Source organism: Amblyraja radiata, chromosome 21 (assembly GCF_010909765.2).
Source record: "Amblyraja radiata isolate CabotCenter1 chromosome 21, sAmbRad1.1.pri, whole genome shotgun sequence".
NCBI lineage: Eukaryota > Metazoa > Chordata > Chondrichthyes > Rajiformes > Rajidae > Amblyraja > Amblyraja radiata.
In genome coordinates this window covers 11,305,288-11,332,160 of record NC_045976.1, presented here as the reverse complement: position 1 = coordinate 11,332,160, position 26,873 = coordinate 11,305,288, and the positions used below count along the sequence as shown (strand labels likewise).

The following is a 26,873-nucleotide window of genomic DNA, read 5'->3' as shown; positions in this document are numbered from 1 at the left end:
GATGGTGAGACCATGTGGAGTAATGTGTGTAGTTTCGGTCTCCTAATTTGGGGAAGGACATTCTTGCTATTGAGGGAGTGCAGCGTAGGTTCACCAGGTTAATTCCCGGGGTGGCGGGACTGCATATGATGAAAGAATGGATCAACTGGGCTTATATTCACTGGAATTTAGAAGGATGAGAGGAAATCTTGTAGAAACATACAATTCTTAAGGGATTGGAACAGATTAGATGCAGGAAAGAAAATTCCGATGTTGGGGGAATCCAGAACCAGTTTAAGAATAAGGGGTAGGCCATTTAGGACTGAGATGACAAAAAATCTTTTTCACCCAGAGGGTTGTAAATCTGTGGAATTCTCTGCCACATAATGGAAGTGGAGGCCGATTCACTGTATGTATTCAAGAGAGAGTTAAGGGGCTGTCCCACTGTACGAGGTAATTCAAGAGTTCTCCCGAGTTTCCCCTGATTCGAACTCGGAGAATTATGGTAATAGCCGCTCGTAGGTACTCGGGGCTTTCGTGGACATTTTTCAACATGTTGAAAAATCTTCACGAGTCTTCACGAGCTTACCTGCTGTTAGCATTACAAGCTGCTAAGAGGCGTCCCGAGCTCCGACGTACCCGCTACGTACATTCTACGTGCTTACCACGAGTTTGATTTTTTTTTAACTTGGGAGAGCTCTTGAATTAACTCGTACAGTGGGACTCTTAGAGACAGCACAGAAACAGGCCCTTTGAACCCGCAGGTCTTTGCCAACCAAGATACCCATTCAAGTATGTATTCTAGAAAGAGTTCGATACAGCTCTTAGATCTAATGGAATCAAGGGATATGTGGAGAAACCAGGAACGGGGTACTGATTCTGGATGATCAGCCATGATCATATTGAATGGCGCTGCTGGCTCGAAGGGCCGAATGGCCTACTCCAGCACCTATTTTCTGTAAACTACAAATGCAGTTCCGTGTGTTACAGAATCTAAACCTGTTTTGTCCATTTCCCAGCCAGGGTTTATTTACTGGAACAGAGTATTTTCCGTCTTGTTCTGGGCTGCATATCTGGTTTGCTAACATTACTTAAACCACACAAGTGTTGCAATCTGCATATATAGAAATGTGCTCCTCTTTTACTTTCTGTTTTCGAAAGTTCGATGGAAGTTAAGAGAAACCTGACAAGTAGCAGACTGCTCTCAACTTGAAAAGGTAAACATATTCAAATCAAATCAAATCAACATTGATAGAACTTTCTATAGGAGCGGCAGTGGTGTGTTCAATGTATTTGAGTCACAGTTTAATCATTAATTGGAGGCAAATTATCAGTTGTAAAGTACCAGTTAACTACGGATATGAGGCTTCTAATCCATACGTCAATAGTAGGAGGAATTCAACTGTGAACTTTTGCATAGAATACTTAAAGGTGCAATCTGCAATATGCTTGAAATTGATTTTAGAAAGGAGATTTCATAGACATGGATTATGTTTTTTTGCTTGGTTTAAGGTATGGTATTAAATCAGGATCTACAATAATCATGAATATTTTAACTATATACATTCCTGAGATATTTTTCACAAAGGAGCGGTGAAGTTTCAACCCTGCATTAAGCAGGTTAAATAGTTAAGATAAAATAATTGGGAAATGAGAGGCAGAATTAAAGCACAGTTGAATGATAAAAAGATATCTTTGAGAGGTCGAATGTAAAGGGAAAGTATAGAGACTATGAAGACAGAGAGAACTTGGGGTCCAAATTCATAACTCCCTGAAAGTGGCAACACATGTGGATAGAGTGGTAAAGAGGGCTTATAGTAAATGCTTGTCTTCGTTGGACGGGACATTGGGCATACGAGTCGGGAAGTCATGTTTCGGAGGACTATGGTTAAAGCCGCATTTGGAGTATTGCAGCGGTTGTGGTTGCCCCATTACAGGAACGATGTGAAGGCTCTGGAGAGGGTGCAGAAGAGATTTACCAGAATGCTGCCTGCAGTGTGTATGAAGTTGTGTTAATAACGGCAATTAGTTTAACTTCATACAAAGTTTCATGGCCGTGAGGCATCCAGATACAGACAAAGCCTCTGCTGGGGGCTAGGAATACAGGAATATACATGGACAAGGAATACAGTGACTGATCTACAGTGGAGGGTATTAGCTCCAGGGAGAGGTTGGACAGTTCAATTTTCACCTCTTCTTTTCTTATCTCACACCTTTTCTCTTTTCATCTCTGGCCTTTGCCAAACAATCTGCCCATCATAAACCTCTCTCACCTGTATCCACCTATCACCTGCCAAGCTTTGCCCTGCCCCTCCTCTCTGCCAACTTTCTACCCCCCCCCTCCCCCCCACCACAATCAGCCTGAAGAAAGGCCCTACCCTGAAACATCACTTATCCATGTTCTCCAGAGATGCAGAAAGATCTTACTTCAGCATCTTGTGCCTTTTTTTGTAAACCAACGCCTGCAGTTCTTTGTGTTATAATATATTTATGCATTACTGTAGAAATAGGCAAAGGAGAGCGTGTTCAGTTTACAAATACGGCATGAAAACAGGCCCTTCACCCCACCAAGTCCGCACCGACCACCGATCGCCCGTTCTACGTTATCCCGCTTTCTCATCCACACCCTACACACCAAGGACAGTTTACAGAGGACAATTAACCTGAAAACCCACGTGTCTTTGGGATGTGGGAGGAAACCGGAGCACCAGGAGGAAACCGTAGTGGTCATAGGGAGAAAGTGCCAACTTTACACACCGCCAGGCAGCACCCGGAGGTCAGGATTGAACCCGGGTCTTTGGTGCTGTGAGGCAGCTGCTCTACCAGCTGTGCCTCAGTGACATCCTGATTGTTTAACAAGCCTGTTTTTAAATGTACATTCAGATAACAGTTGAATTGAGTAAACCGAAACTACAAAGTCACAGCAGTAGCAAAATGGTATCACAGCCATTTTGGGATTAAACAAGAGCTGTGATATTGAAACCAAAACCCCTGCTCACTGCTCTCCAGTTTGTCACGTGGTCACCTTGACCGTGCCAGTGTAAACAGTCTAGCAGACGGCAGCTTGGGTCTACTGAGGAGATATCATGAACGAGGCACGGCAATTGTGGATTCAACTGATCCCAGGGAGTTGTTCCTCCAGCTCAGTTTAACTCCGGGACTGAGGGAATCTCTGCCTTGAGGCTCCAGTAATCAACCACCATGGGATTTCTGGATTCTGCCTCCCAGATCAACTGACAACACATCAAATATCTTCAGGTATCTTTGAAGAACGGGTAAAACTAATACAGCTAAAACAGCTCTCTCTTGAGCTTATGCTGCTCTTCTGAAGGTTAAATTAAATAATGTTTCTGCGTAGTGGTGAATTAATTCATCCATTAAGTATTTTTGACTGAGGGAGAGGAGTTGAGCCACAAGTGGTGACACAAAAAGACTCTTGTATCAAGGCCTGGGAGATCACTTGCTCTCTGGATGGTTCAGCCACACGGAGTAAATATGACTTTAATCTTTGGGCCACTAATTGGGAAATGTATAAGGTGGTAATGTAATAATAAGTGCAGAAATGCTTCATTTTTTCATCATTGGATTGATTAGGAATAACAAAATCTCACATTGAAAGTGGCCGTCGATGCAGAGGTTATGAATCGTGCAGGAGAGGATTGGGTAATTGGTTGAAAGAGCAGGACTATTAAAGGGATGATAGTTGCTGTCCCAATTGTGTAAACGGGGCACAGAGACTTCCTGTGCTGTCAGCTAAATGACAGGTTGAAATTCAGCCTTCTCTCCGACATCTCTAACTGGGAATTCTTCTCGTTCCAAAAATAAACTGGAAGTATCAGAAGGATAAAACCAGTCAATCAAAGTATGATTTTACCAGGAATGTAAACTGCTGGATAAGTAGATTTCCTTGTAGACGCAAGGAACTGCAGGTGCTGGTTTTGCAAAAAAAAGACACAAAGTCGTGGATTATCTCGGCCTCGGTGGGTCAGGCAGCATCTCTGGATAATGTGGATAGGTGATGTTTCGGATCGGGACCTTTCTTCAGACTGATTGTGATGTGGGTGGAGGGAGAAAGCTGGAAGAGAGGTGGGGGCAGGACAAAGTCGGGTGAGTGATGGGTGGATACATATGAGGGAGATTTTTGATAGGCGGATGGGTGGACAGAGATGAAAAGAAGAAAGATGTGAGACAAGGATGGCAGAGGAGTGAATTGTGAAGCCAGAGGAAGGAATATAGGAGGGAGGGGAGAAATGGGTGTGAGTCCGGGTGGGACACAGGGTAGAGAGGGGAAGATGGATAAAATAAAAATGAAAATGGGAGGTGGTGTTTGTTTGTCAGTCAATTACCAAATATTGTAGAAGTAGAGAGTGCTGGAGTAACTGGGGAACATGATGGCATGGTGGCACAGCGGTAGAATTGCTGCCTTACAGCACCAGAGACCCAGGTTCGTGACTGTGGGTGCTGTCAGTATGGAGTTTGTATGTTCTCCCTGTAACCTGCGTTTTCCCCGGGAGGTCCGGTTTCCTCCCACACTCCAAAGACGTAGGATAATTGGCTCCGTTAAAATTGTAAAACCTATCACTCGTGGGGTGGTGCTAGTGTGCAGGGGGTCAGTCCATCCCATGACAGAAGGGGGAGGAGTTGTACAGTTTGATAGCCACAGGGATGAAGGATCTCCAGTGGCGTTCTGTGCTGCATCTTGGTGGATGTACTCCTCAGGTCGACCAGTGTGTCATGGAGGGGGTGAGCTATATTATCCGGGATGCTCCGCAGTTTGAGGAGCATCCTCCCCTCCAAGATCACCTCCCATGAATCCAACTCCGCCCCCAGGACGGACCCAGCCTTCCTGATCAGCGTGTTCATTCCTTCCGCAGATGTTGCCTGACCCGCTGAGTTCCTCCAGCACTTTGTGTTTTTCTTGAGATTCTGCAGTTCCTTGTGTCTACATTTTGTAAAAAAAGTCTACACGCCACCCATTTAGATGCTGTCTCTCATTTGTGAAAATGAGAAAAATCTTTCTCCATGTTTCCTTCGAGTTTTTTGTTTCTCCACTAATATCATCTCTTCCCTGAGATAATCACCTCTCTTCCCTCTTTGCTTATTGTTTTGATCATTACAGTTAAAGTTTTCAGAGATTTATAGTTCGTCAAGAGTCAAGAGAGTTTATTATCATGTCTCAGACAGGACAATGACATTCTTGCTTGCTGCAGCACAACAGAATATTGTAGGCATAATACAGAATAGTGTGTCTATATACATACCATAGATAATATATACACACATAAATAAACAGATAAAGTGCAATAGGCTGTTATAGTTCAGAGTTTGTGTGATGTTGTGTTTAATAGCCTGATGGCTGTGGGGAAGTAGCTATTCCTGAACCTGGATGTAACAGATTTCAGGCTCCTGTACCTTCTTCCCGATGGCAACGGAGAGATGAGTGTGTGACCAGGATGGTGTGGGTCCTTGATGATGTTGGCAGCCTTTTTGAGGCAGCGACTGCGATAGATCCCTTCGATGGTGGGGAGGTCAGAGCCGATGATGGACTGGGCAGTGGTCACAACTTTCTGCATTCTTTTCCGCTCCTGGATGTTCAAGTTGCCGAACCAAGCCAAGATGCAAACAGTCAGCATGGTCTCTACTGTGCACCTGTAGAAGTTCGAAAGAGTCCTCTTTGACATACCGACTCTCCATAATCTTCTCAGGAAGTAGAGGCGCTGATGTGCTTTCCTTATGATTGCATCAGTGTGCTGGGACCAGGAATGGTCTTTTGAAATATGCATGCCCAGGAATTTGAAGTTCTTGACCCTTTCCACCATCATCCCGTTGATAGAAACGGGACTGTGTGTCCCTATCCTACCCTTTCCAAAGTCCACAATCACTTCCTTGGTTTTGCTGGTGTTGAGAGCCAGGTTATTGTGCTGGCACCATTTGGTCAATCGGTCGATCTTACTTCTATACTCTGACTCGTCACCATCAGTGATTTGTCCCACAACAGTGGTGTCGTCGGCGAACTTGATGGTGGAGTTCGCACTATGTCCAGTTACACAGTCATGAGTATAGAGTGAGTACAGCAGGGGGCTGAGCACGCAGCCTTGAGGTGCTCCCGTGCTGATTGTTATCAAGGCTGACACATTTCCACCAATATGGACAGTCTGTGGTCTGTGGATGAGGAAGTCGAGGATCCAATTGCAGAGGGATGCGCAGAGACCCAGATCTGAGAGCTTGGTAACCAGCTTGGAGGGGATGATGGTATTAAACGCCGAGCTGTAGTCAATGAATAACAGCCTGACATATGAGTCTTTGTTGTCCAAGTGGTCCAGAGCAGAGTGGAGAACCAGTGAGATCACATCCACCATTGATCTGTTGTGGCGGTAAGCGAACTGCAGTGGGTCGAGGTTCTTGTCGAGGTAGGAGTTGATTTGCTCCATAATCAACCTCTCAAAGCATTTCATCACCACAGACGTTGCTCTTCTTGGGCACCGGTATTATTGATGCTCTTTTAAAGCAGGTGGGAACCTCAGACCTCAGAGGTGAGAGGTTGAAAACGTCCATAAAAACTCCAATTGGTCGGCACAGATTTTTAGAACATGACCGGGTATACCATCAGGTCCAGGCTCTTTTCGAGGGTTCACCCGCCTGAAGTATCTTCTGACATTGGCCTCTGTGACAGTGACTGAAATACCATCACCGAGAATGGGGGCTCGGGAAGGCACATCAGTGTTCTCCCTATCAAAGCGTGCGTAAAACGCATTGAGCTCGTCAGGGAGTGACGCTTCGATGACATTTGAGCTGCCTCCTGATTTCGCCTTGTAGGAGGTAATAGCATTCAAGCCCCACCACAGTTGCCGAACATCGATTTCATCCTCCAGCTTGGAGCAGAAGTCCCTTTTGGCCTTTTTTGATGGCCTTACCAAGGTCGTTACGGTTTTCAGTGTACATTTGAAGAAGTGTCCAGACTCAAAACGTCTGTTCATTCCCTCCACAGATGATTCCTGACCCGCTGAGTTACTCCAGCACTTTGTATTTTACTCAATGTTCCAGCATCTGCAGTTCCTTGTATCTCTAGTTTTCGTTCCTTCTGTTTTGCACCTTCGTTAAGTGCTCACATTGCAGTTTTTATTTCTGACTAAAATGTCTTCCCAAAAATGCTGTGGCTCACCTCTTTTCCCCTTTACAAATGTTAGTATCTGTGCTCTGTGTTCCCAGCGCTCCCTCGTATTGTAGACACAAGGAACTGCAGATGATAGTTTACAAAAAAAGACACAAAGTGCTGGAGTAACTCAGTGGGTGAAGCAGCATCCCTGGAGGAATTTGATATGCGATGTTTCAGTCTCGAAAAGGGTCCCGGCCAGAAACATACCCGATTCATGTTCTCCAGAGATGCTGCATGAGCTGCTGGGTTTTCATCTCTTCACATTACGTTGTGGGATCTTGCTCTGCTCAAGTCGGCTGCTTACTTTGCAGCAGTGACCACACTTCAACAGTACTTTGTGTCATATAGTTGTGCAGCAGGGAAACATGCCCTTTGGGCCAACTCGTCCATGTTGACCAAGGTGCCCCATCTACACTAGTCCCGCCTGCCCGGGCTTGGGCACTATCCCTCTAAATCTTCCCATCCATGTACCTGTCCAAGTGTCTTTACCAAAAGTAGCCAAAATGTCTCTCATTGTCTGTGAAAGCATTTTAGTGTTTTAGTTTTATGTTTTAGTTTTAGAGATACCACGTGGAAACAGGCCCTTCGGCCCACCGGGTCCACACCGACCAGCGGTGCCCACATGTTAACACTATCCTACACACACTAGGGACAATTTACACATACATCAAGCCAATTAACCTACATACCTGTACATCTTTGGAGTGTGGGAGGAAACGGAAGATCTTGGAGAAAACCCACATGGATCACGGGGAGAACGTACAAACTCCGTACAGGCAGAACCCGTAGTCGGGATGGAACCCGGGTCTCCAGCGCTGCAAGCGTTGTAATGCAGCAACTCTACTGCTGTGCCAGTGTCTGGGGCAATTTCAATGGAACACAAAAGAGCAACTTAAATATGAGACAGTTTTGTACATTTAGATGCATACAGTATAAAACATGGAAACACACATGCCACACATGCATGCACATCACACTAACATTACGTATCCACACTCTCATACATCGCACACACACAACCATAACACACACTGTGTACACAAGCCATACACACACACACACACAACATGCCCCACACACACACATGCACACACATACACACAAAAAATAAACTGCATACACACACACACACACACACACACACACACCATAAACTGCATACACACATACTACACACACAACATGCCCCCGCCCCCCCCCCACACACACACACACACACACACACACACACACACACACACACACACACACACACACACACACACACACACACACACACACCATAAACTGCATACACACATACCACACACACAACATGCCCCCCACACACACACCCACACACATACACAAACGGACACCATGATCACGTACCACACACACACACCATAAACTACATACACACATACCACAGATTCTGCAAGGTTGAGTGCCCAGGTATTTAGGATGGGCGCCATGGCTCGATACAGACATTGCTTGCTGTTAATGGTGCAGATGAAGCACAACTCTCACTGGGCTGTGGCAGTGGTCACACAGACACACAACACAGACACACAGACACACAACAGAGACGCACGCACAGACACACACAGACACACACACATACACACACGCGCACACACACACGCATACACGTGGATAGAAAAGGTTTAGAGGGCTATGGGCCAAACACAGGCAAATGAGACTATATTAGACAGGGCATCTTGGTCAGTATGAACATTGGGTCAAAGGGCCTGTTTCCATGCTGCAGGACTCTATGATTCCATGACTATTTTACAGTCTTGTCTCTCCCACATAGAAACATTTCCCCCACATCCAATCTTCCCTCTGCGGAGGGAATAGGCAGACGACATTTGGGTCAGGACTTCTTCTAGAAGTTCCAGAGAGCCTCCAACACTTTGATTTTACTTCGGAGTCACGTGAAGAGCCCGCTCAGCACGCATGCGCGGCATAATTACGTTCAGCAGAGCAACAGCGGCGCAGCGGGAGTCAGGCGCTCCCGCTACGGAGGTGAAAGAACGGACCGTCAGGTAAGCTCTGAGGTCGGGTTTTTCTTTCACTCAGGCAGAGAAGAAAGGCTCTTAGACAAACCTGTCCCCCGCTCGACTCCACGGAGGAGCGTTCCATCTGGGGGGGGGCAGGAACAGAACAGACCTGTCCCCCGCTCGATTCCACGGAGGAGCGTTCCATCTGGGGGGGGGGAGCAACAAGGCGGTAGGACCGCTTACCCGGCGCTCCGCTATCCCGACACCGTGCCGAGCCCAGCCCCGCTAGCGCCTGAGCAGCGGGCTGGAAGTGAAGCCACGGAAGAGGCGTCCGGCCGGTGGCTCCGACTTGTCGGACGGGACGTCTCTCCACCCGCACGGGGGGAAAGACAGCCGCCTGAACAGACCTGCCCCCCGCTCGACTCCACGGAGAAGCGTTCCATCTGGCGGGGGCAGCAACAAGGCGGTAGGACTGCTTACCGGGCGCTCCGCTATACCCCGACACCGTGCCGTGCCCAGCCCGCTAGCGCCTGAGCGTCCGGCCGGTGGCTCCGACTTGTCAGACGGGGACATCTCTCCACCCGCACGGGGAGGGGAGACAGCCGCCTGAGCTGCATGGAGCGGCTCTTAGAGCAGGAGCTCCAGCGAGACGCGCTTCGTGAGGGCCGCTCTCGCAGGGGGAGTCCAGGCACTCCCTCCACAGTGCCTTGTGCACTGTCCATTGCTTCCTCCTTTCCAGAGGATAGCTTTGGTGACCAGGACTGGGCTGGTCAAGAACAGGGGACAATGGCTGAAGATCTCGGGAGTATGCAAGGGGTGCAGGAACAGGAAGAGCTGCTAGGTGTGGTGGACCGCTACGTGGAAACCCCACGTGCAGGAGGCCGTTAAAAGCCTGACGTCAGCCATCACATTGTTTTTCCTCGTTTCATGGACAAATACGGAGATGACCACAACCTTCGTAAACAAATCATAAGACCTGCCATAAAAATCCTACATTGCGGGGTTGTGCATACCCCAGCCACTGAGCCAGACCCACTGCTCTTTGGCAAAAACCTCACAAAGCATATGAAGGACATGAAAAAGGTTTTTAAAAACTTTCGGTCTCATGAGGGCAGGGCCGGGACGAGCAAACCAAAAACAATAATTCCTACGCAGCAGCACCCCATCGCGTCCATCAGTTGACGTCTACCATATGGGACTGATGAAAGCTCGGGGTCCGCATTCTATCACCGAAAGTCTTTCTTTAGACCAGGGCCCAGAACGGACCCCATGGAAAATGTGCCACCCCCCAACGTCACCGCCACGTCAGACGACGTGCAACACTCGTTGGACCGGCAGGAAACAGAAGAATACCCATAACCATGGAGGTAGGTGGGTCTGGTTCCTACCAGCATATAGAGTAATACTAACACATGGGAGTCTATCACGAGTGATCAGTATATACTCAATGGCATTAGTGGATACAAATACAATTCACACTAGAAAAATTGCCACCAGGTCAACATTCACCCCAGAGGGTATTTTCCCCTCTCCGTTAAAGAAACGAGAGGGACAAGCTGAACTGGTGAGAATAATTACAAAGGTTATCATGGGAAAACCTGAACCCTTGCAATTCGTATCAAATATATTCACTAAACCAAAAAGAGATGGTGGATGTCGCATCATCATTGACTTAACTTCACTAAATATGTTTGTTAAGTATATACTTTTCAAAATGGAAACGGTTGTTACTGCCAAACAACTAAATTCCAAAGGATACTTCATGGCAAGCATTGATCTTAAAGATGTTTACTATTTAGTACCATTCACAAGGATCATCGCAGATTTACCTGGATGGGGCAGCTATAGCAGTTTAAAGCGTTACCCAATGGGTTCACATCAGCCCAAGATTGTTCACCAAGACACTAAAACCAGCTCTGGCAATATTCAGAAGACAAAAATATATTGTCATGGCATATCTTGATGATATCTTAAATGGTAGGCAAGACCATGAAATTGACTATGTTAGCTGTATCAGCTACCAAACAGTTATTCGAAACCCTGGGATTGTCTTACATCCAGATAAATCTAAGTTGAAGCCATCCACAATCATGGACTACTTGGGCTTCACAATTAATTCAGTCTACGTGACTGTAACATTGCCAAGAGACAAAATAGTTGAATTGGCACAATCATGCAACAATTTAATGGTCAACAAACTACCAACTACTCGACAAGTAACAGAGTAATTGGGAAAATGGTAGCAGCATTTCCGGCTACATAATTCGGACCTTTGCACCAAAAACGACATACAGGTCATTATGATCGTGTCATGAAGTTACCCACTGAAGCAATATCAGAACTACAGTGGTGGGCAAAAAACGTTTGGCATAGTTTCAGCCTATTATCATCACTAACCCTACGTCAGTTATCCAAACAGACGCCAGTGCTCAAGGCTGGGGAGCAACTAACTCTATATCCAGCACAAGTAGTAGATGGACTAACCCAGAGTCATCGTTACCACTTACACTGGGCATTAATTATCTAGAGATGTTGGGTGACTTTTATGGTTTAACAGCATATGCATAAATATGCATCACTTGCATGTACGGTTACAAATAGATAATACTACGGTGGTGGCCTACATTAACCATATGGGCGGCATAAAATCGGTATCATGCGACAAGTTGGTCAACACAATTTGGCAATGGTGTGTCCAAAGACATATTTGGCTATCAGTAACTTACCTGCCAGGTAAGCTAAATACAGTGGCAGACACCAGGTCACGTTTTTCGCAAAAGTTATCAAGCAATATGGCACGCCAGATATCGATTTATTTGCATCAAGGCTAAATCACCTGGTACCTATGTATGTCGCTTGGGAACCAGACCCTGAGGCAGCAGCGGTAGATGCGTTCGCGCTGGATTGGGGAAATTCTTCTTCTATGCATTTCCTCCCTTCTGCCTCATCAGTCGGGGACTACGCACAATACAAATAGACTCTGCTTCAGGTATTTTGATAGTACCCGACTGGCCTACACAGCCATGGTTCCCAATACTCCATGACATGGTTGTTGAAACTCCAATGGTATTTCCCAGTGACCCAGAGTTATTAACACCCAATGTCGGGCACAAGCCACCCGTGCCATGAAAAAATCAAACTCCTGGGTTGCAGATTCTGCACAAACCACTTCTGGGACTGGGATTATCATAACAAACCGTCGACACCATGTCAGCATCCCTCCGAACATCCACTAAAAAACAGCACTTGTCCAGCATCAAAAAATGGGAGAAGTACTGCTTGGATACAGGGACCGCCTACTCAACCGCTACAGTTACCAACGTACTGGAATTCCTGGCGAACCTTCACCACGATGAAGGACTCAGCTACAGAGCCATCAACACAGCTAGAAGTGCCCTGCCTGTCTATTTAAAACCAGCTCCAGGACAACAGGCCATGGGGTCCCACCTGCTGGTGGTCAAACTAATGAAGGGCACTTACAACTCTAACCCCCTAGACCAAGGTACACCCATACATGGGATGTCAGTGTGGTCCTGACATACCTCAGGGGATGGCCACCAGCCAGATCCCTCAACCTGGAACAATCTATGCTCAAAACACTAATGTTGATGGCACTTGTATCTGCACAGAGGGTCCAGTCACTACACCTATTGCGACTGGACAGCATGCTCACAGCTCCAGACCAGATCTCTGTCGTTATCCAGGGACTGATCAAACAGAGCAGACCAGGAACACCTAATCCAGTCATGGAATTCCGGGCTTACCCGCCAGAACCACGGTTATGTGCCATGACCCACCTACTATCCTACATAGACACAACCAAAATATTCGAGGGAGATGAAAAGCCTTGTGGGTCAGTCATAAAAAACCTTATGGTCGGGTGACGAGCCAAACCATTGCGAGATGGCTCAAGCAGGTGCTAAAAACTGCTGGGATAAACACTAACATGTACAAATTTTATTCCACCAGGGCAGCATCCACGTCGATGGCTAAAAGAATGGACGTGCCTATAGACCACATCGTGGCTACAGCAGAATGGTCGGGGGAAAGACCGTTCAGAAATTTTATAATAAGCCGTTGGCAAAACCTGTTTTATTTGCAGGAAAGATTTTACAGACTGCAAATATTTAATTTAAGCCCAGGGGAGCAATTTAATTTCTTTGTTGTTATTGTTAAAAAATACCATTGTGTTTTTCTACAAACAGATTCATTGGTTGATTACGATAACACACTTCCTCCCTCAAGGACTTCGGCAGTGCGTGAAGTAATAACTGTTACACGGTTTGAAATCACAGAGCTTTGAAGTCTTCACGGAATCACTCACGTGACTCCGAAGTAAAATAGTAAGATTAAACGAGAACTTACCAGTTTGAAGTTTGATCTGCATTTTACGAGGAGTTACGATGGGGGATTACGTGCCCTCCGCTCCCACCCTCAATAATATGGATCAAACTGATAAACTGATGTCTCCTTGTCTTTACTATGTTTACTTCAATAACTGTGTCTATCTGTGATTCCACACCGCTGCTTTGAAGTATGCCGCGCATGCGTGCTGAGCGGGCTCTTCACGTAATCCCTCATCGTAACTCCTCGTAAAATACAGATCAAACTTCAAACTGGTAAGTTCTCGTTTAATCTTACTATTTTTGCTCATGTTTCCTGTGTCTGTGTGGGAGATGCCAAGATGACCACAAGCGGTACTTTAGATTGTAGACTCGCAAGAATGCAGAAGCTTGGGTCTTGAGCTGAAAACAATGAGCCAGAGGAATCCAGTGGGTCTTTAACAGGCATGATCATCCATGATAACAGTGAATGGCGGTGCTGGCTCAAAGGGCTGAATGGCCTACTCCTGCACCTATTGTCTATTTGAACATGGATTAAATATATCGAAAACATGAAATGGTGTTTTTTATTACTGTGAATGACGTGGCAGAGGGAGAAAGTTGGCCATTTTGTTCCTGTAAGTGATAAGGCAACAAGTTGATGAACAACTTCCTGCCTCCAGACAAACAAGGAAACAAAATGCTTGAAGCTTTGGTTAAACGAGTCGAGCAGCTTAATGCCCCTCCTCGCCCACATAGTTCACTTAACAACCAGATTAAACCATGATAGACTTCATTTAGATCCAAAACTCTTTGTTCAACGTTGCGTGCACGGTGCCAGTTTGGGGCAGTATTGTGGAATGTTCGAGATCATCGATGAGTTAACTCATTCCCATGCCCCCCTGACTCCATTTCTCCCACCTATTCCCCGAGTTACTCCTTTCTGCTCCTCTATACACTCGCCTCCCATCCCCAAATCCTCCATTTCCCCTTTGTCTCCCCGTCTTTCACCTCTCCCTGACCCCTTCCACCCATATCCTTCCCTCTGGCTTCATCTTTTACTTCCCTTCTCTCCTTATCTGTTACCCCTTTTGACACACTTTCTTGTTTTTCAGAGTGCTCTGATTTGACTGCCCCAACCCTATTCCCTGGACAGGAGCAATTAAGATGGATGCTTGGAGGTTACCTGGGGATTATCCCTCTCCACAGAGTCCCTCTCCTTACCCACCAGCCCAGGCTCCGTATGGATGGCAATTGGACTGCATGGAAGTAGAAGGTGGTGCACCAACAACATGGCCTCAGACAATGCCCAGACCAGGCCACATTCAATGGAGCCCAGACGCTGAGAATGCAATGAATCCGCTGCCTAATTATGAAATGGTTTCTCCACCTTACCCACCATTGTATCCGGAGTGTCAGCAAGCCCATCATAAACCAGAGACTGCCGGTCATGGAGTTAACTTTGGGCAACAAAGCAAAATGAATCAGGAATCGTTTGTGTCCCCCAGTGCACGAGATGCTTGGGGTACACCATATCTGCAGGAAAACCCTGTTGGTTGGAACCTCCCATCAAACCACTATGGACAAGACCCTTCCAGTTTTCAGATGGATCCTGAAGTTGAACGTGCTGCAGCAATGGTAGCGGGAGGTCCACGAGACCTGGCTGCCGTGCAAACACCAGGCACCAAAGCTGCCCCCTATCCACTTAGTCCCCAGCAAGTGTTGTCCCCAAACCCAATGAATGCTGCTCTTCAAATGCCAACTCCATTGAGGCCTTCCTTGGGAAAAATAGGTCCCTTGATGAGTCTTGATTCTCACTGGTTCTCGTTCGACCAGCCAATGCCACCCGTTGTGGCAGAACCCTTCCCGACTCCAGGCAATGCTCATCACTTCAACTCTGATCTCCAGCAACGGGCAGGTGGTTATCAGCAAGAGTTTATTCCTCAGCTTCAAGATGTCATCCCAGCCGGCCCTCATTCACCCAAACAATCTCCAGCAACTTTTAAAATGGGCCCAAGTAAAGAACCAGAACATCAAATACAGACAGAAAGTATGTTTAACCCTTTCATACAAACACCAAAAACTGATGAAGGTTGCAGCTCCCCAGATCCTCCACAGATGCCGATTGGTTTTGAGACACTGGGACATTCAGGCACAAACATCAGTGAGATGCCAATTGGTTTTGAGACACTGGGACATTCAGGCACAAACATCAGTGACCAAAGCTCAGGCACTACATCGTTCCCTGAACCACCAAATACTTACAAAACAGATCCTACTTTGAATGAGGCCTGGGGGCTATTTCCACCGGCCTCTTCCATGAATTTTCCTCGGCCGGATGTTCGGACGGAGCCAACAATCCCAGTCTCTCCCATCTCCAACCACAAACCATCACCACCACCCAGAAAAATCACAGTAAGTAATGTATGGGAATGGGAACGTTATCAATCTGGAAGTGGAGGTTTCATCAGAAAGTGACACAAAGTGCTAGAGTCACTCAGAGGGTCAGGCAGCAAATCTGGAGAACATGGATAGGTGACGTCTCAGGTAGGGGACCTTCTTCAGACTTCAAAATGCCACATATCCATGTTCTCCAGGGATGCTGCCTGACCCGCTGAGCTACTTCAGCACTTTGTGTCTTTTTTTTGTAAACCAGCATCAGAGGTTCCTTGTGTCTGCAGTAGGTTTTATCAATGCTTTGGTAATGGTGATATGGTAATAGTCTGGAAGTGGAAGTTTTATCAATCCTGTTATATATCTGTATTGTCAGAGAGATGCTGCAAATACTGATTTTTGCAAGTCCTTGATTGTTCAGCTGCAATTAACACTATTCCATTGATCTGACAAAGATGTATAACAGTGTAGTTAGAAATCAGTTAGTGTGGGGACGTTGTGTAGGATGGAACTGCTGATGCTGGTTTAAATAGAAGAAACTCATCGGGTCAGGCAGCATCTGTGGAGAGAAGGAATAATATCATTGTGCCGCTGTTTGTTGCTCTTGATTACAATATCTGCAGTGTCTTGGGTCTCCAAGAACAAGATGGTGATGTTGAATTGAAATCCATATGTATTAAAATCAATCACTGCTTCTCCTACTATCTAGAGATCCAGAAATAGGCTAGACAGTCAGAACCCCTCTCCCCAGAGTGGAAATGTCAAAGACCAGAAGGCATAGCTTTAAGGTGTGAATACCAATGTTGGAAGGAGATGCGTGGTGAAAATGTTTTACACAGTTCAAGTTCAAGTGAGTTTATTGTCATGTGTCCCTGTATAGGACAATGAAATTCTTGCTTTGCTTAAGCACACAGAAAATAGTAGGCATTTACTACAAAACAGATAAATGTGTCCATATACCATGATATAAATATATACACATATGAATAATAAACTGGTAAAGTGCAAATAACAGAAAGTGGTTGTTAATAATCAGAGTTTTGTCCGAGCCAGGTTTAATAGCCTGATGGCTGAGGGGAAGTAGCTATTCCTGAACCTGGTTGTTGCAGTCTTCAGGCTCCTGTACCTTCTACCTGAAGGTAGCAGGGAGATGAGTGTGTGGCCAGGATGGTGGAGGCAGAGGGTGGAGGGTGCCTGGAACACGTTGCCACGGGTGATGGTGGAGGCAGATACTATAGAGGCGCTTAAGAGGCTTTTAGATCGGCACATGGATATGCAGGCAGTGGGGAGACATGGATCAAAGGCAGGCAGAGGAGAATAGTCTATCTTGGCATCAATGTAATCAGGGCAACAAACAGTGGCACAGCAGTAGAGTTGCTGCCTTACAGCGCCAGAGTCCCTGGTTCAATCCTGACTACGGGTGCTGGCTGTATGGACTTTGTACATTTTCCCTGTGAACTGCATGGGTTTTCTCCAGGTGCTCAGGTTTCCTCCCACACCAAAGATGTACAGGTGTGTAGTTTAATTGACTTTGGTAAAAATTGTAAATTGTACGAATATTGAGGGCCGAATGGGAACGTTATCAATCTGGAAGTGGAGGCACTGCTTCTCCTACTATCTAGAGATCCAGAAATAGGCTAGACAGTCAGAACCCCTTCCTGTGCAGCACTGCTCTATGTTCTATGCTCTGTGTACTCAAATAGTTTCAGCTGGGAAAGTTGGGACTGAAAAATAAATATCCAGCTTTAAATTCTAAACGGGCCTCTCTTGTAGATAAGTCAAACAGCATCAACTGGGCAAGGGAAGATAACAAATTATTCCGCTTTGTAATACATTTTTCATTTGCACTTTTATTAAAACTCAAACACCATAATGTGTCCATAAAGTAGATTAATTGGGCACAATACACCACTGTACTTCTAATGATGGCCAGTGTACTGAAGGGGTGACTTGCAAGATGAATACTTCACTGGGGGACTGAATCTGGAGCCTTGCTTCCCTGCGGCAGCTGATGCGAGCAGAATAAAGAGAGAGCAGCTCGACAATGACCATTGGCACAGGAGGGAACGAAGGGGCTGAGTAGCTAGTGGTGGGGAGTACTAGCAGGAGATGATAGGAGAAAAGAGGAGAGAGGAGAGCAGAGAGGGGAGGGGGAGAGGAGAGCACAGGAGGAGAGAGGAGGGGAGAGTGGAGGAGAGGAGAGGAGAGGAAACAGAGAGGAGAGGAAACAGAGAGGAGGGGAGGAGAGGGCAGGAGAGGTGGGAGGGGAGGGAAGAGGGGAAGGGAGAGAGAGGTGAGGAGGGAAGGGGAGAGGAGAGAAGAGAGAAGAGGAGGAAAGGAGAGAAGAGGGGAAGGGAGAGAGGTGAGGAGGGAAGGGGAGAGAGGAGAGGAGGGGAAGTGAGGAGAGGAGATGGGAGGAGATGGGAGAGGAGGGGAGAGGTGAGGAGAGGATGGGAGGGGAGGGGGGGAAGTGGAGGAGAGGGAAGGAGCAGAGGGTATGGGAGGGGAGGGGAGGGGAGGGAAGGAGAGGGGAGGAGAGGAGATGGTAGGCGGGGAGGGGAGGGAAGAGAGGAAAGGAGAGAGAGGTGAGGAAGAGGAGAGAAGAGAGGAGAGGAGGAAAGGAGAGAAGAGGGGAAGGGGAGAGAGGAGGGGAAGTGAGGAGAGGAGATGGGAGGAGCTGAGATGGGAGTGGAGAGGAGGGGAGTGGAGTGGAGGGGGGAAAGGGGAGGAGATGAGAGGGAAGGAGGAGAGGGTAGGGGAGGAGAGGAGAGGGGAGGGGAGGTGAGGGTAGAGGAGGAGAGAGGAAGGGAGGAGAGGGGCGAATAGGAGAGAGGAGCACGGATACACATGGCTTGATGACAAGATCATTATGAAATCAGTATGGATGCTCTGATGAATGCAGCCTGCAAATGAAACTGATTAGCAAGTGAAGTACAGAGAGAGGGTTGAGAGAAAGCGTGTTGAAAACAAGATTGATATGTGGGATTTTAGGCTTGAGGCACTCTGTGTTACCGTGGAAACACAGACCCCATCCAAAATCTTTGGTTATCTCTCTCGTCCGTGCAGTAACATGAAAGTGTTGACAATGTGAACAAGCGGTGCTAATGAACCAGTGATTTGTTGGGCTGGATTATCCTCCATAGGATGAGGCAGCGATGTGGACCAAATTAACCAGCGACGCGCATCAGTAAAAAAGACACAGAGTGCTGGAGTAACTCGGCGGGTCAGGCAGCATCTGTGGATAACATGGATAACAGACTCTTTTGGTCAGGACCTTTCTTCGTTGCTACCCAAACGCCTCCCAATCCCTCCTCCCCGAGTTTAATCCTGCTTGAAAGGTGTAATTAACTAACAGAGAAGGATTTTGCAATCTTTACGATGCTGACTTCACCAATGATGAAGTTTTTTTAGTTTTTAAAGAGCCAATCTTCTATTCACAAGCCAACTAAACCCCTGCCTCACCTGTATCCACCTATCACTTACCAGGCTTTGTCACTCCCCCACCTCTCTTTTCCAACTTTCGTCCCCCCCACTACAATCAGTCTGGAGAATGGCCCCGAGCCGAAACTTCATTACGTGCACAGATGCTGCCTGACCCCCTGAGTTCCTCCAGCACTTTGTGTTTTGCTCAAGACCCCAGCATCTGCAGTTACTTGTGTCTCCATCTCTCTAATATGGAGAACGTATATCTCTGAAGAAGGGTTTCAACCCAAAACGTTGCCTATTTCCTTCGCTCCGTAGATGCTGCCTCACCCGCTGAGCTTCTCCAGCATTTTTGTCTACCTTCGATTTTCCAGCATCTGCAGTTCTTTCTTAAACATTTTGTCTACTCCACTGCGAAATCTCCTCAAGGTATGCCTACTCTGTCTCCTCTCTCCGAAGACTCTCTCACTGCCCCCCCCCCCTCTGTGATTCTCCCTTCCCTCCAAATCTACGACCACATCCTAACCCAGACCCGGTACCACAGCCACGTTTGCTTTCAGTCTGAAGAAGGGTTTTGACCCGAAACGTTGCCTATTTTCTTCGCTCCATAGATGCATGGAGTTTGTGCGTTCTCCCTGTGAGTGCATGGGTTTTCTCAGGGTGCTCCGGATTCCTCCCACGCTCCAAAGACGTACAGGTTTGCAGGTTAATTGGCTTCTGTAAATTGTCTAATATCTCTAATCCTTTGGAGCACATTAAGCAAAAGTCTTTCAACATGGAGTTATACTTGTTCAATAATGTTTTGTGTAGCATAACTAAACTCGAGGAAGTTCTAGCATATATGTATAACTGGAGTCACAAGGAACTGCAGATGCTGGAATCTTGAGCAAGACACAAAGTGCTGGAGTAACTCAGCTGGTCAGGCAGCATCTGTGGAGGGGTATGGACAGGCAACGTTTCAGTTCGAGACCCTTCTTGAGATTCCTTCCTCGTACATGTAGCCTGTTGGGTTCGTCACACCCCTCCCGACCACCAACATCATCGGCCATCACGCAGTGGAGTGTGATTGTCCTCCTGGTGGCTCCTTTTTCTGGGTCTTGAGACGCTGAAGAAGGGTCTCGACCCGAAACATCACCCATCCTTTTTCTCCGGGGAAGCAGCCTGACCAGCTGAGTTACTCCAGCACTTTGGGTCTGTCTTTGTCACTAATTCCATGTTGTCCTTTATTCTTGCTCACAGTCTTCTACTTCCTTCGATTCGAAAGACGAGGCTTCAAAGTGTCGCCAGGTGTCGCTGCTGCACAAACACGAGGGGAGCAACAAGGAGTCCGCCATCTTCTGCGACTTCATAAAGCTGTAAGTCTTGAATGCCTAACCACATCCCACCACCCACACCGCCCAGTCATGCCCGCCCGATACTCTGATAAAGTCCATGGCTCCAGGATCGGCCTCTTCAGCTGTTTCAGGACCGACAGAGAGGACCCACCAGGAGGACAATCCCACGATGATGAGTGATGGCTGATGATGATGGAGATGATGATGTTCGGCAGGGATATGACGCCCTAGGCTCCGGACCGCGAATCCCACGCTGTTAGTTATACAAAGTCAATAGTGCTATATTTATCACATACACTGTACAGTAAAACTCTTTTTGCATGTATTGCACATGTGGGCACTGGCATTTATGGCGCCATTATTCAAAGTCCAAAGTCCGGTCGGCCCATCCGGCCATCTTTGTGTCCCGGGGGCGCCTCCGACAGTCGACCTTGAAGGTACTGGAGGCATTACTCCGGATCACCCTCCCGCTGACCCACATTCCTGACATCCGACGACTTCAGCCCCCTCCCGGTCCCACCGACCACCAAGCCTTCGGGCGGGTTCTTGGTCCCGTTGACCGATGAACCTTCCGGGCGGGCACCGCGGGAGTGACACCTCTGGAAGGCCTCCTCGGGAAGTACAGGTCCACCACCGATTATCCGGCACCCTTGGTTCCAGGGCCTTTCTGGATTATCTGTTTTGTTGGATCAACAGAGGTCACGGCCTGGAGGAGGGGGGGGGGGGGGGGGGGAGGGTTTGAGGTATTGACCCCGACGATCGACCGCGGAAGTCGGCTATCGGAACAGACCTGCCGGCTCCAGCCAGGCTGGAACTCCAGAGCCCCGGTTGTAGGCAGCAAATTCGACATGGCAATCAGAGCAGATGTTCCGATGAGGTCGAGATCGACGGGCTTACCCTGCCTAGGCACTGCATTTTTGGAGGGATTTCTGTGGGGGGAGTGGGAAGGGGGGGAGGGGGGGGTTTTGTTCGGTTCAAAGAGAGGGCCAGACCACCAGGTTGCTGTAAAAGTGGTGGTGTACCTGTATGTTAGACCTTCCTTGAGTTCACTTGTGTAAACGTGAACATTACTGGATAGGGATAAATACCAGACAATAAATAATTTACCTTATGTTGACAAGAACAGAAATTGTGATGCATCTTGTTTCTTTGAACATCAATGGGGATATAAGACCGTAAGACTTGGAGTACCATTAGGCAATTCGGCCCATCGAGTCTGCTCCGCCATTCGATCGTGGTTGACCTATTTTGCCCTCTCAACCACATTCTCCTGCCTTCTCCCCATAACCTTTGACACCCGTACAAATCAAGAACCGATCAATCTCCGCTTGAAAAATACCCAATGACGCCCTCCACAGCCGGCTGTGGCAATGAATTCCACACATTCACCTTTTATTCTGAGGCTGAGTTATTTGAGGGGCTATCTCGTGAATTCCATCCCACAGTTTCCTCATTGGGTTCCATTTCCGTTTTTTTAACTCTCTGATCTTTAAGCATACCCTTTATATATCAATACTCGGGAGAAGAATTGAACACAGGGGAGAGACAAGACTTTGCCTTCCATCACAGTGAGGAGGAGATCCACTGAGATGGATGTTTGTGTTAATTGTGTGGTTGTGTGTCTTGGTTCGTTTCTTGTTGTATGACTGCAGACACCAAATTTCGTTTGAACTTCATTTGAGGTTCAAATGACAATAAATAAATTGCATAATAATTGTATAATGATTCACACGTAGGTTTATTATGTCACAACCTTTGTTTTGCATGCTATCCAATCAAATCTGATACAACCATGCATAAATAGTCAAACTCAAGTACAATAGGTAGAGCAAAGGAGAAGATACAGTGCAGAATATAGTTCTCAACATTGTAGCGCATCAGTTCCAGAGACAAAGTCCAATGTTCCCAAAGGGGTAGAGGTGAATCGGACAGTACCCTAGTTTATGGAAGAACCATTCAGACCATTCCTGAAGGGAAGAAGCTGTTCCTGAGTCTGGTGGCATGCACTTTCATGCTTCTGTATCTTCTGCTCGTTGGGAGCGGGGAAAAAGAAGGAATGACCTGGCTGGGACAAGTCTTTGTTTGGTGCTTTCCCAAGGTAGCGTGAAGTGTAGACGGAGTCGATGGTGGGGCGACTGGTCTGGGTGATGGACTGGGCTACATCCAAAGCATTCTGCAATTTCTTGTGGTCTTGGACAGAGCTGTTCCAAGTTGTGATACAACTGGACTGTATACTTTCAATGGTGCATCTGTAGAAGTTTGTAAGACTCATTGGAGACATGCCGAATTTCCTCAGTCTCCTGAGAAAGTAGAGGCATTGGTGTAGTTTGCTGGATGTGGCATCTATGTGGTGGGTCCACGATAGATCGTTGGTAATATTAATACCAAGTTCTCAACCATTTCCTTTGGAGTCATAAAGTAATACAGTGTGGAAACAGGCCCTTTGGCACAGCTTGCCCACGTTTACCAACATGTCCCATCTACACTAGTTCTACCTGCCTACGTTTGGCCCATATCCCTCCAAATCCATCCTATACATGTACCTGTCCAATTATTTCTTAAATGTTGCGATAATTCCTGCCTCAACCACATCCTCTGGCAGCTCGTTCCATACACCCACTGCCCTTTGTGTGAAAAAGGTACCACTCAGATTCCTATTAAATCTTTCCCCCCTTACCTTAAATCTATGTCCTCTGGTTCTCGATTCCCCTACTCTTGGCAAGAGACTTTGCTCATCTACACAATCTATTCCCCTCATGATTTTATACAGCTCTAAAGATCACCCCTCATCCTCCTACGCTCCAACGATTAGAGTCCCAGCCTACACAACCTCTCCCTGTAACTCAGACCCTCGAGTCTTGGCAACATCCTCGTAAATCTTCTCTGTACCCTTTCGAACCATTGATGCTGATTGAGGCATGTACTCCACCTGAAGTCAATAGCCAGCTCCTTTGTCTTGCTGACATTGAGGGAAGATGTTGTTGTCCTGACACCATGTCACGATGCTCCCTATTTCACTCGTGTACTCCTGCCTCGCTGTTGTTCGTGATCCGGCCCGCCACAGTGGTGTTGTCCGCAAACATGTAGATGGGGTTAGAGGAGAAGTTGGCTGCACAGCCGTGAGTGTGTTAGGGAGTACAGTCGTGGACTGAGAACGCATCCTTGTGGTGTTGAGAATTACTGTGGAGGAGGTGTGGTTGCCTCTCCTTACTATTAACACAGGAGAACCCCGTTCAACAAACAGGCAATTAAATGAGCATGTAGGAAGGAACTGCAGATGCTGGATTAAACCGAAGACGGACACAAAAAACCTGGAGTAACCCAGCGGGACCGGCAGCATCTCTGGAGAGAAGGAATGGGTGACATTTCGGGTCGAGACCCTTCTTCTGTTCTTCAGTCTGAAGAAGGATCACGACCCGAAGCATCACCAATTCCATCTCTCCAGAGATGCTGCCGGTCCCGCTGGTTTACTCCAGCATTTTGTGTTTATCCTAGGCAATTTTACTTTAAAAATATCATTGGATTAATGGACAAGGCATTCAGAGTTTTGAACACTGCCATCAGTCCAGCTATATGCGCTGGGTAGATTTTATAAATTAGTGCCTCCAGAACGAAAGCATTAGCTGACCTCTGCATATATTAGCACAGCCCAGGAGCACTAGTTTGTAAAATCTATCCTAATCTCAACTCCGGCAGCTAATCGCCACGAATCAAGAAATCTTTAAATTTAATTTAGTTTTGTTAATGACCCTCTGCTCTCATTGCCTGGCCTTGTTTATACGTTTCTTTGAGTGCTTTAAGCTGTTTCAGCATTCACTGTCCTGCTCCATGTTTACCGAAGAGTTCCCAGCTATCTATTATTTTGCTTTACTCGTTCACTTTCAATCCTTATGCAAATGATCTTCATCATTCACTCCTCCTTGGGAAGATTCTGTCCTCTTCACATCTATTTGCAATGAGCTGTGAGGCCAAGCCACAAGATTTGTCATTAGAGTAAACACTCGTAATAATGGACCACGGGTGAAGGGGAAGTGCCCATTATTATCAATTGTTCATTGTAACTGAGTGAAGGGGGAGGTACAGTTTAACCCAAGGGAAGAAGCGTAGTGATGGGGAGGGGGGGGGGGTTAGGGATAAACCAGGGAGGGGGATTCACATCCGGTGGGCCGCAGAGTCTCCGGCATCACACGCGATGCACCAGGGACGGGCCCGGTACTCACGCCAACTTCATGCCGCTCCCTCTCTCCCATCCCACAACCGGTGGCTCCCACCGCGCGGCACCAGCTCACTGGGAAACTAGCGGAGGTAGGGGAAGTGGAGAGGGGGTGCAAACGGGAGCCTCGGTCCGCTATAATCGAAATCCGCTATATACAGTATAAAGGTAGACACAAAACGCTGGAGTAACTCAGCGGGACAGGCAGCATCTCTGGAGAGAAGGAATGGGTGACGTTTCGGGTCGAGACCCTTCTTCAGACCCGACATGAAACGTCACTCATTCCTTCTCTCCAGAGATGCAGCCTGTCCCGCTGAGTTACTCCAGCATTTTGTGTCTGCCTTCGATTTAAAGCAGCATGTGCAGTTCTTTCCTACACATTTTGTCCGCTATATAAAGGTCCGTTATTGCGAGCGTTTAATGTATATCCGTTTCACTACAACCTTCACCCTCTCCCAGCATTCTGCTCTCTCGGGAATAGATTTCCAGGATTCATACCTCCAGTTGAGGAATACTCAAGGTTATAGACTACGGGAGCGGTCTGCATGGACTTTGTGCGTTCTCCCTGTGACTGCCTGGGTTTTCTCAGGGTGCTCCGGATTCCTTCCACGTTCCAAAGACGCACAGATTTGAAGGTTAATTGGCTTCTGTAAATTGTCCCTAGTGTGTAGGATAGAACTAGTGAAAGGGTGATCGCTGGCTGGTGCGGACTCGGTTGGCCGAAGGGCCTGTTTCTACACTGTCTCTTAACTATACTAAAACTACAAACCAATATCGTCCAACTTTGTTCATAAGTTGCGCAGGGGAAGGGGAAAGGAATCTTCAAAGGATCGTTCTTCAAACACATCCGATGCAGCTGGTAGAGCCGCTGCCTCACAGTGCCAGAGATCCCGGGTTCAACCCTGACCTCCGGTGCTGTCAGTGTGTGGAGTTTACATGTTGTGGCCGTGTGGGATTCCTCTGGGTGATCCAGTTTTCTCCCACATCCCTGAGGCGTACAAGTTGGCAGGGTATTTGGTCTGAAGTCACAGAGTCACGCAGTCTTGCCCCTTGGCCCCACTTGTCCACGCTGAGTAAAATGCCTCATCTACACTAGTCCCACCTGTATTTGGCCAATATCCCTCTAAACCTTTCTTGCCATCAGTATGAGTAGGGAGTGGATGAGAAAGTGGGATAACAGAGAACTCATGTGAATGGGTGATCAATGGTCGGCATGGACTTGATGGGGGCGAAGGGCCTATTTCCATGCTGTGTGAATCTATGACTAGTTCAAATAACTCACTAACCTGCATGTCCTTGGGATGTGGAATGGTCAGCATGGACACAGTGGGCCGAAGGGCCTGTTTCTGTGCTGTATCTCTAAACTAAACTAACCTAAATTGGGGAGAAATCGTTGCAAAGTCAGCAAAACCTAATCACGTGGATCAGCACTTAAAACGTTTCAGTCAAATGGATTGATTCAAGAGGCTTTTAACGCATGAAAGCCTTATTGAGCTGTGCTCAGCACTGACCTCAGAGCCTGTCCAGGTGGCTTGCGTTTCTCAGAAAAGATAACCGTGAACATAATTAAAAAGCAAAAAAAAAAAATTGCAGTTGCTGAAAATCAGGAGTAAATATAGAAAATGCTGAGGTCACCGGGGAGATTAGATACCATCTGTGGACAGGAGAACCGAGCTGACATTTCTAGTCACTGATCTTCCATCTGAGTAGCTGCCAAGTTTCTCCGGTTATGAAAGCTGTGAAAGATGTTCAGTCTTTCCATTTTACCGATACTGTTAACTCTGTCGTACTTTTTCTTCTCCCCACTCCCGTCACACAGAAGATGGGTGGCACGGGCTCGGTGGGCCGAAGAGCCTGTCTCCTCACTCGCTTATCTCTAAACTAAACTGAAACTACAAACCAATATTGTCCTACGTTGGACAAGGTGAAAGGAATCTGCAAAAGACAGTGCTTCAAACAAATCTGTTGGCGCTGCACAGTAGCGCAGCTGGTAGAGCCGCTGCCTCACAGCGCCAGAGACATGGGTTCGATCCTGACTTCAGGCGCTGTCTGTCTGTCCGTGTGTGTGGA

The 26,873-nt window shown here is 47.2% G+C and overlaps 1 protein-coding gene across 2 annotated transcripts in view; it reads left to right on the top strand.

Annotated features, from left to right (window-relative positions):
• The first annotated feature begins 1,077 nt into the window (after positions 1-1,077).
• pik3c2g (phosphatidylinositol-4-phosphate 3-kinase catalytic subunit type 2 gamma) overlaps positions 1,078-26,873 on the top strand; it is a 178,380-nt gene continuing 152,584 nt past the window's right edge. The window contains exons 1-4 of one of the 2 annotated variants that reach the window (XM_033039517.1): positions 1,078-1,196; positions 14,555-15,591; positions 15,643-15,854; positions 20,496-20,611. In XM_033039517.1, coding sequence (XP_032895408.1) covers positions 14,607-15,591; positions 15,643-15,854; positions 20,496-20,611 — 1,313 coding nt within the window. In that variant the 5' untranslated portion in view covers positions 1,078-1,196; positions 14,555-14,606. Of the gene's footprint in view, positions 1,197-3,009; positions 3,238-14,554; positions 15,592-15,642; positions 15,855-20,495; positions 20,612-26,873 lie in introns of those variants that run through there. The other variant, XM_033039516.1, reaches the window with a different exon arrangement.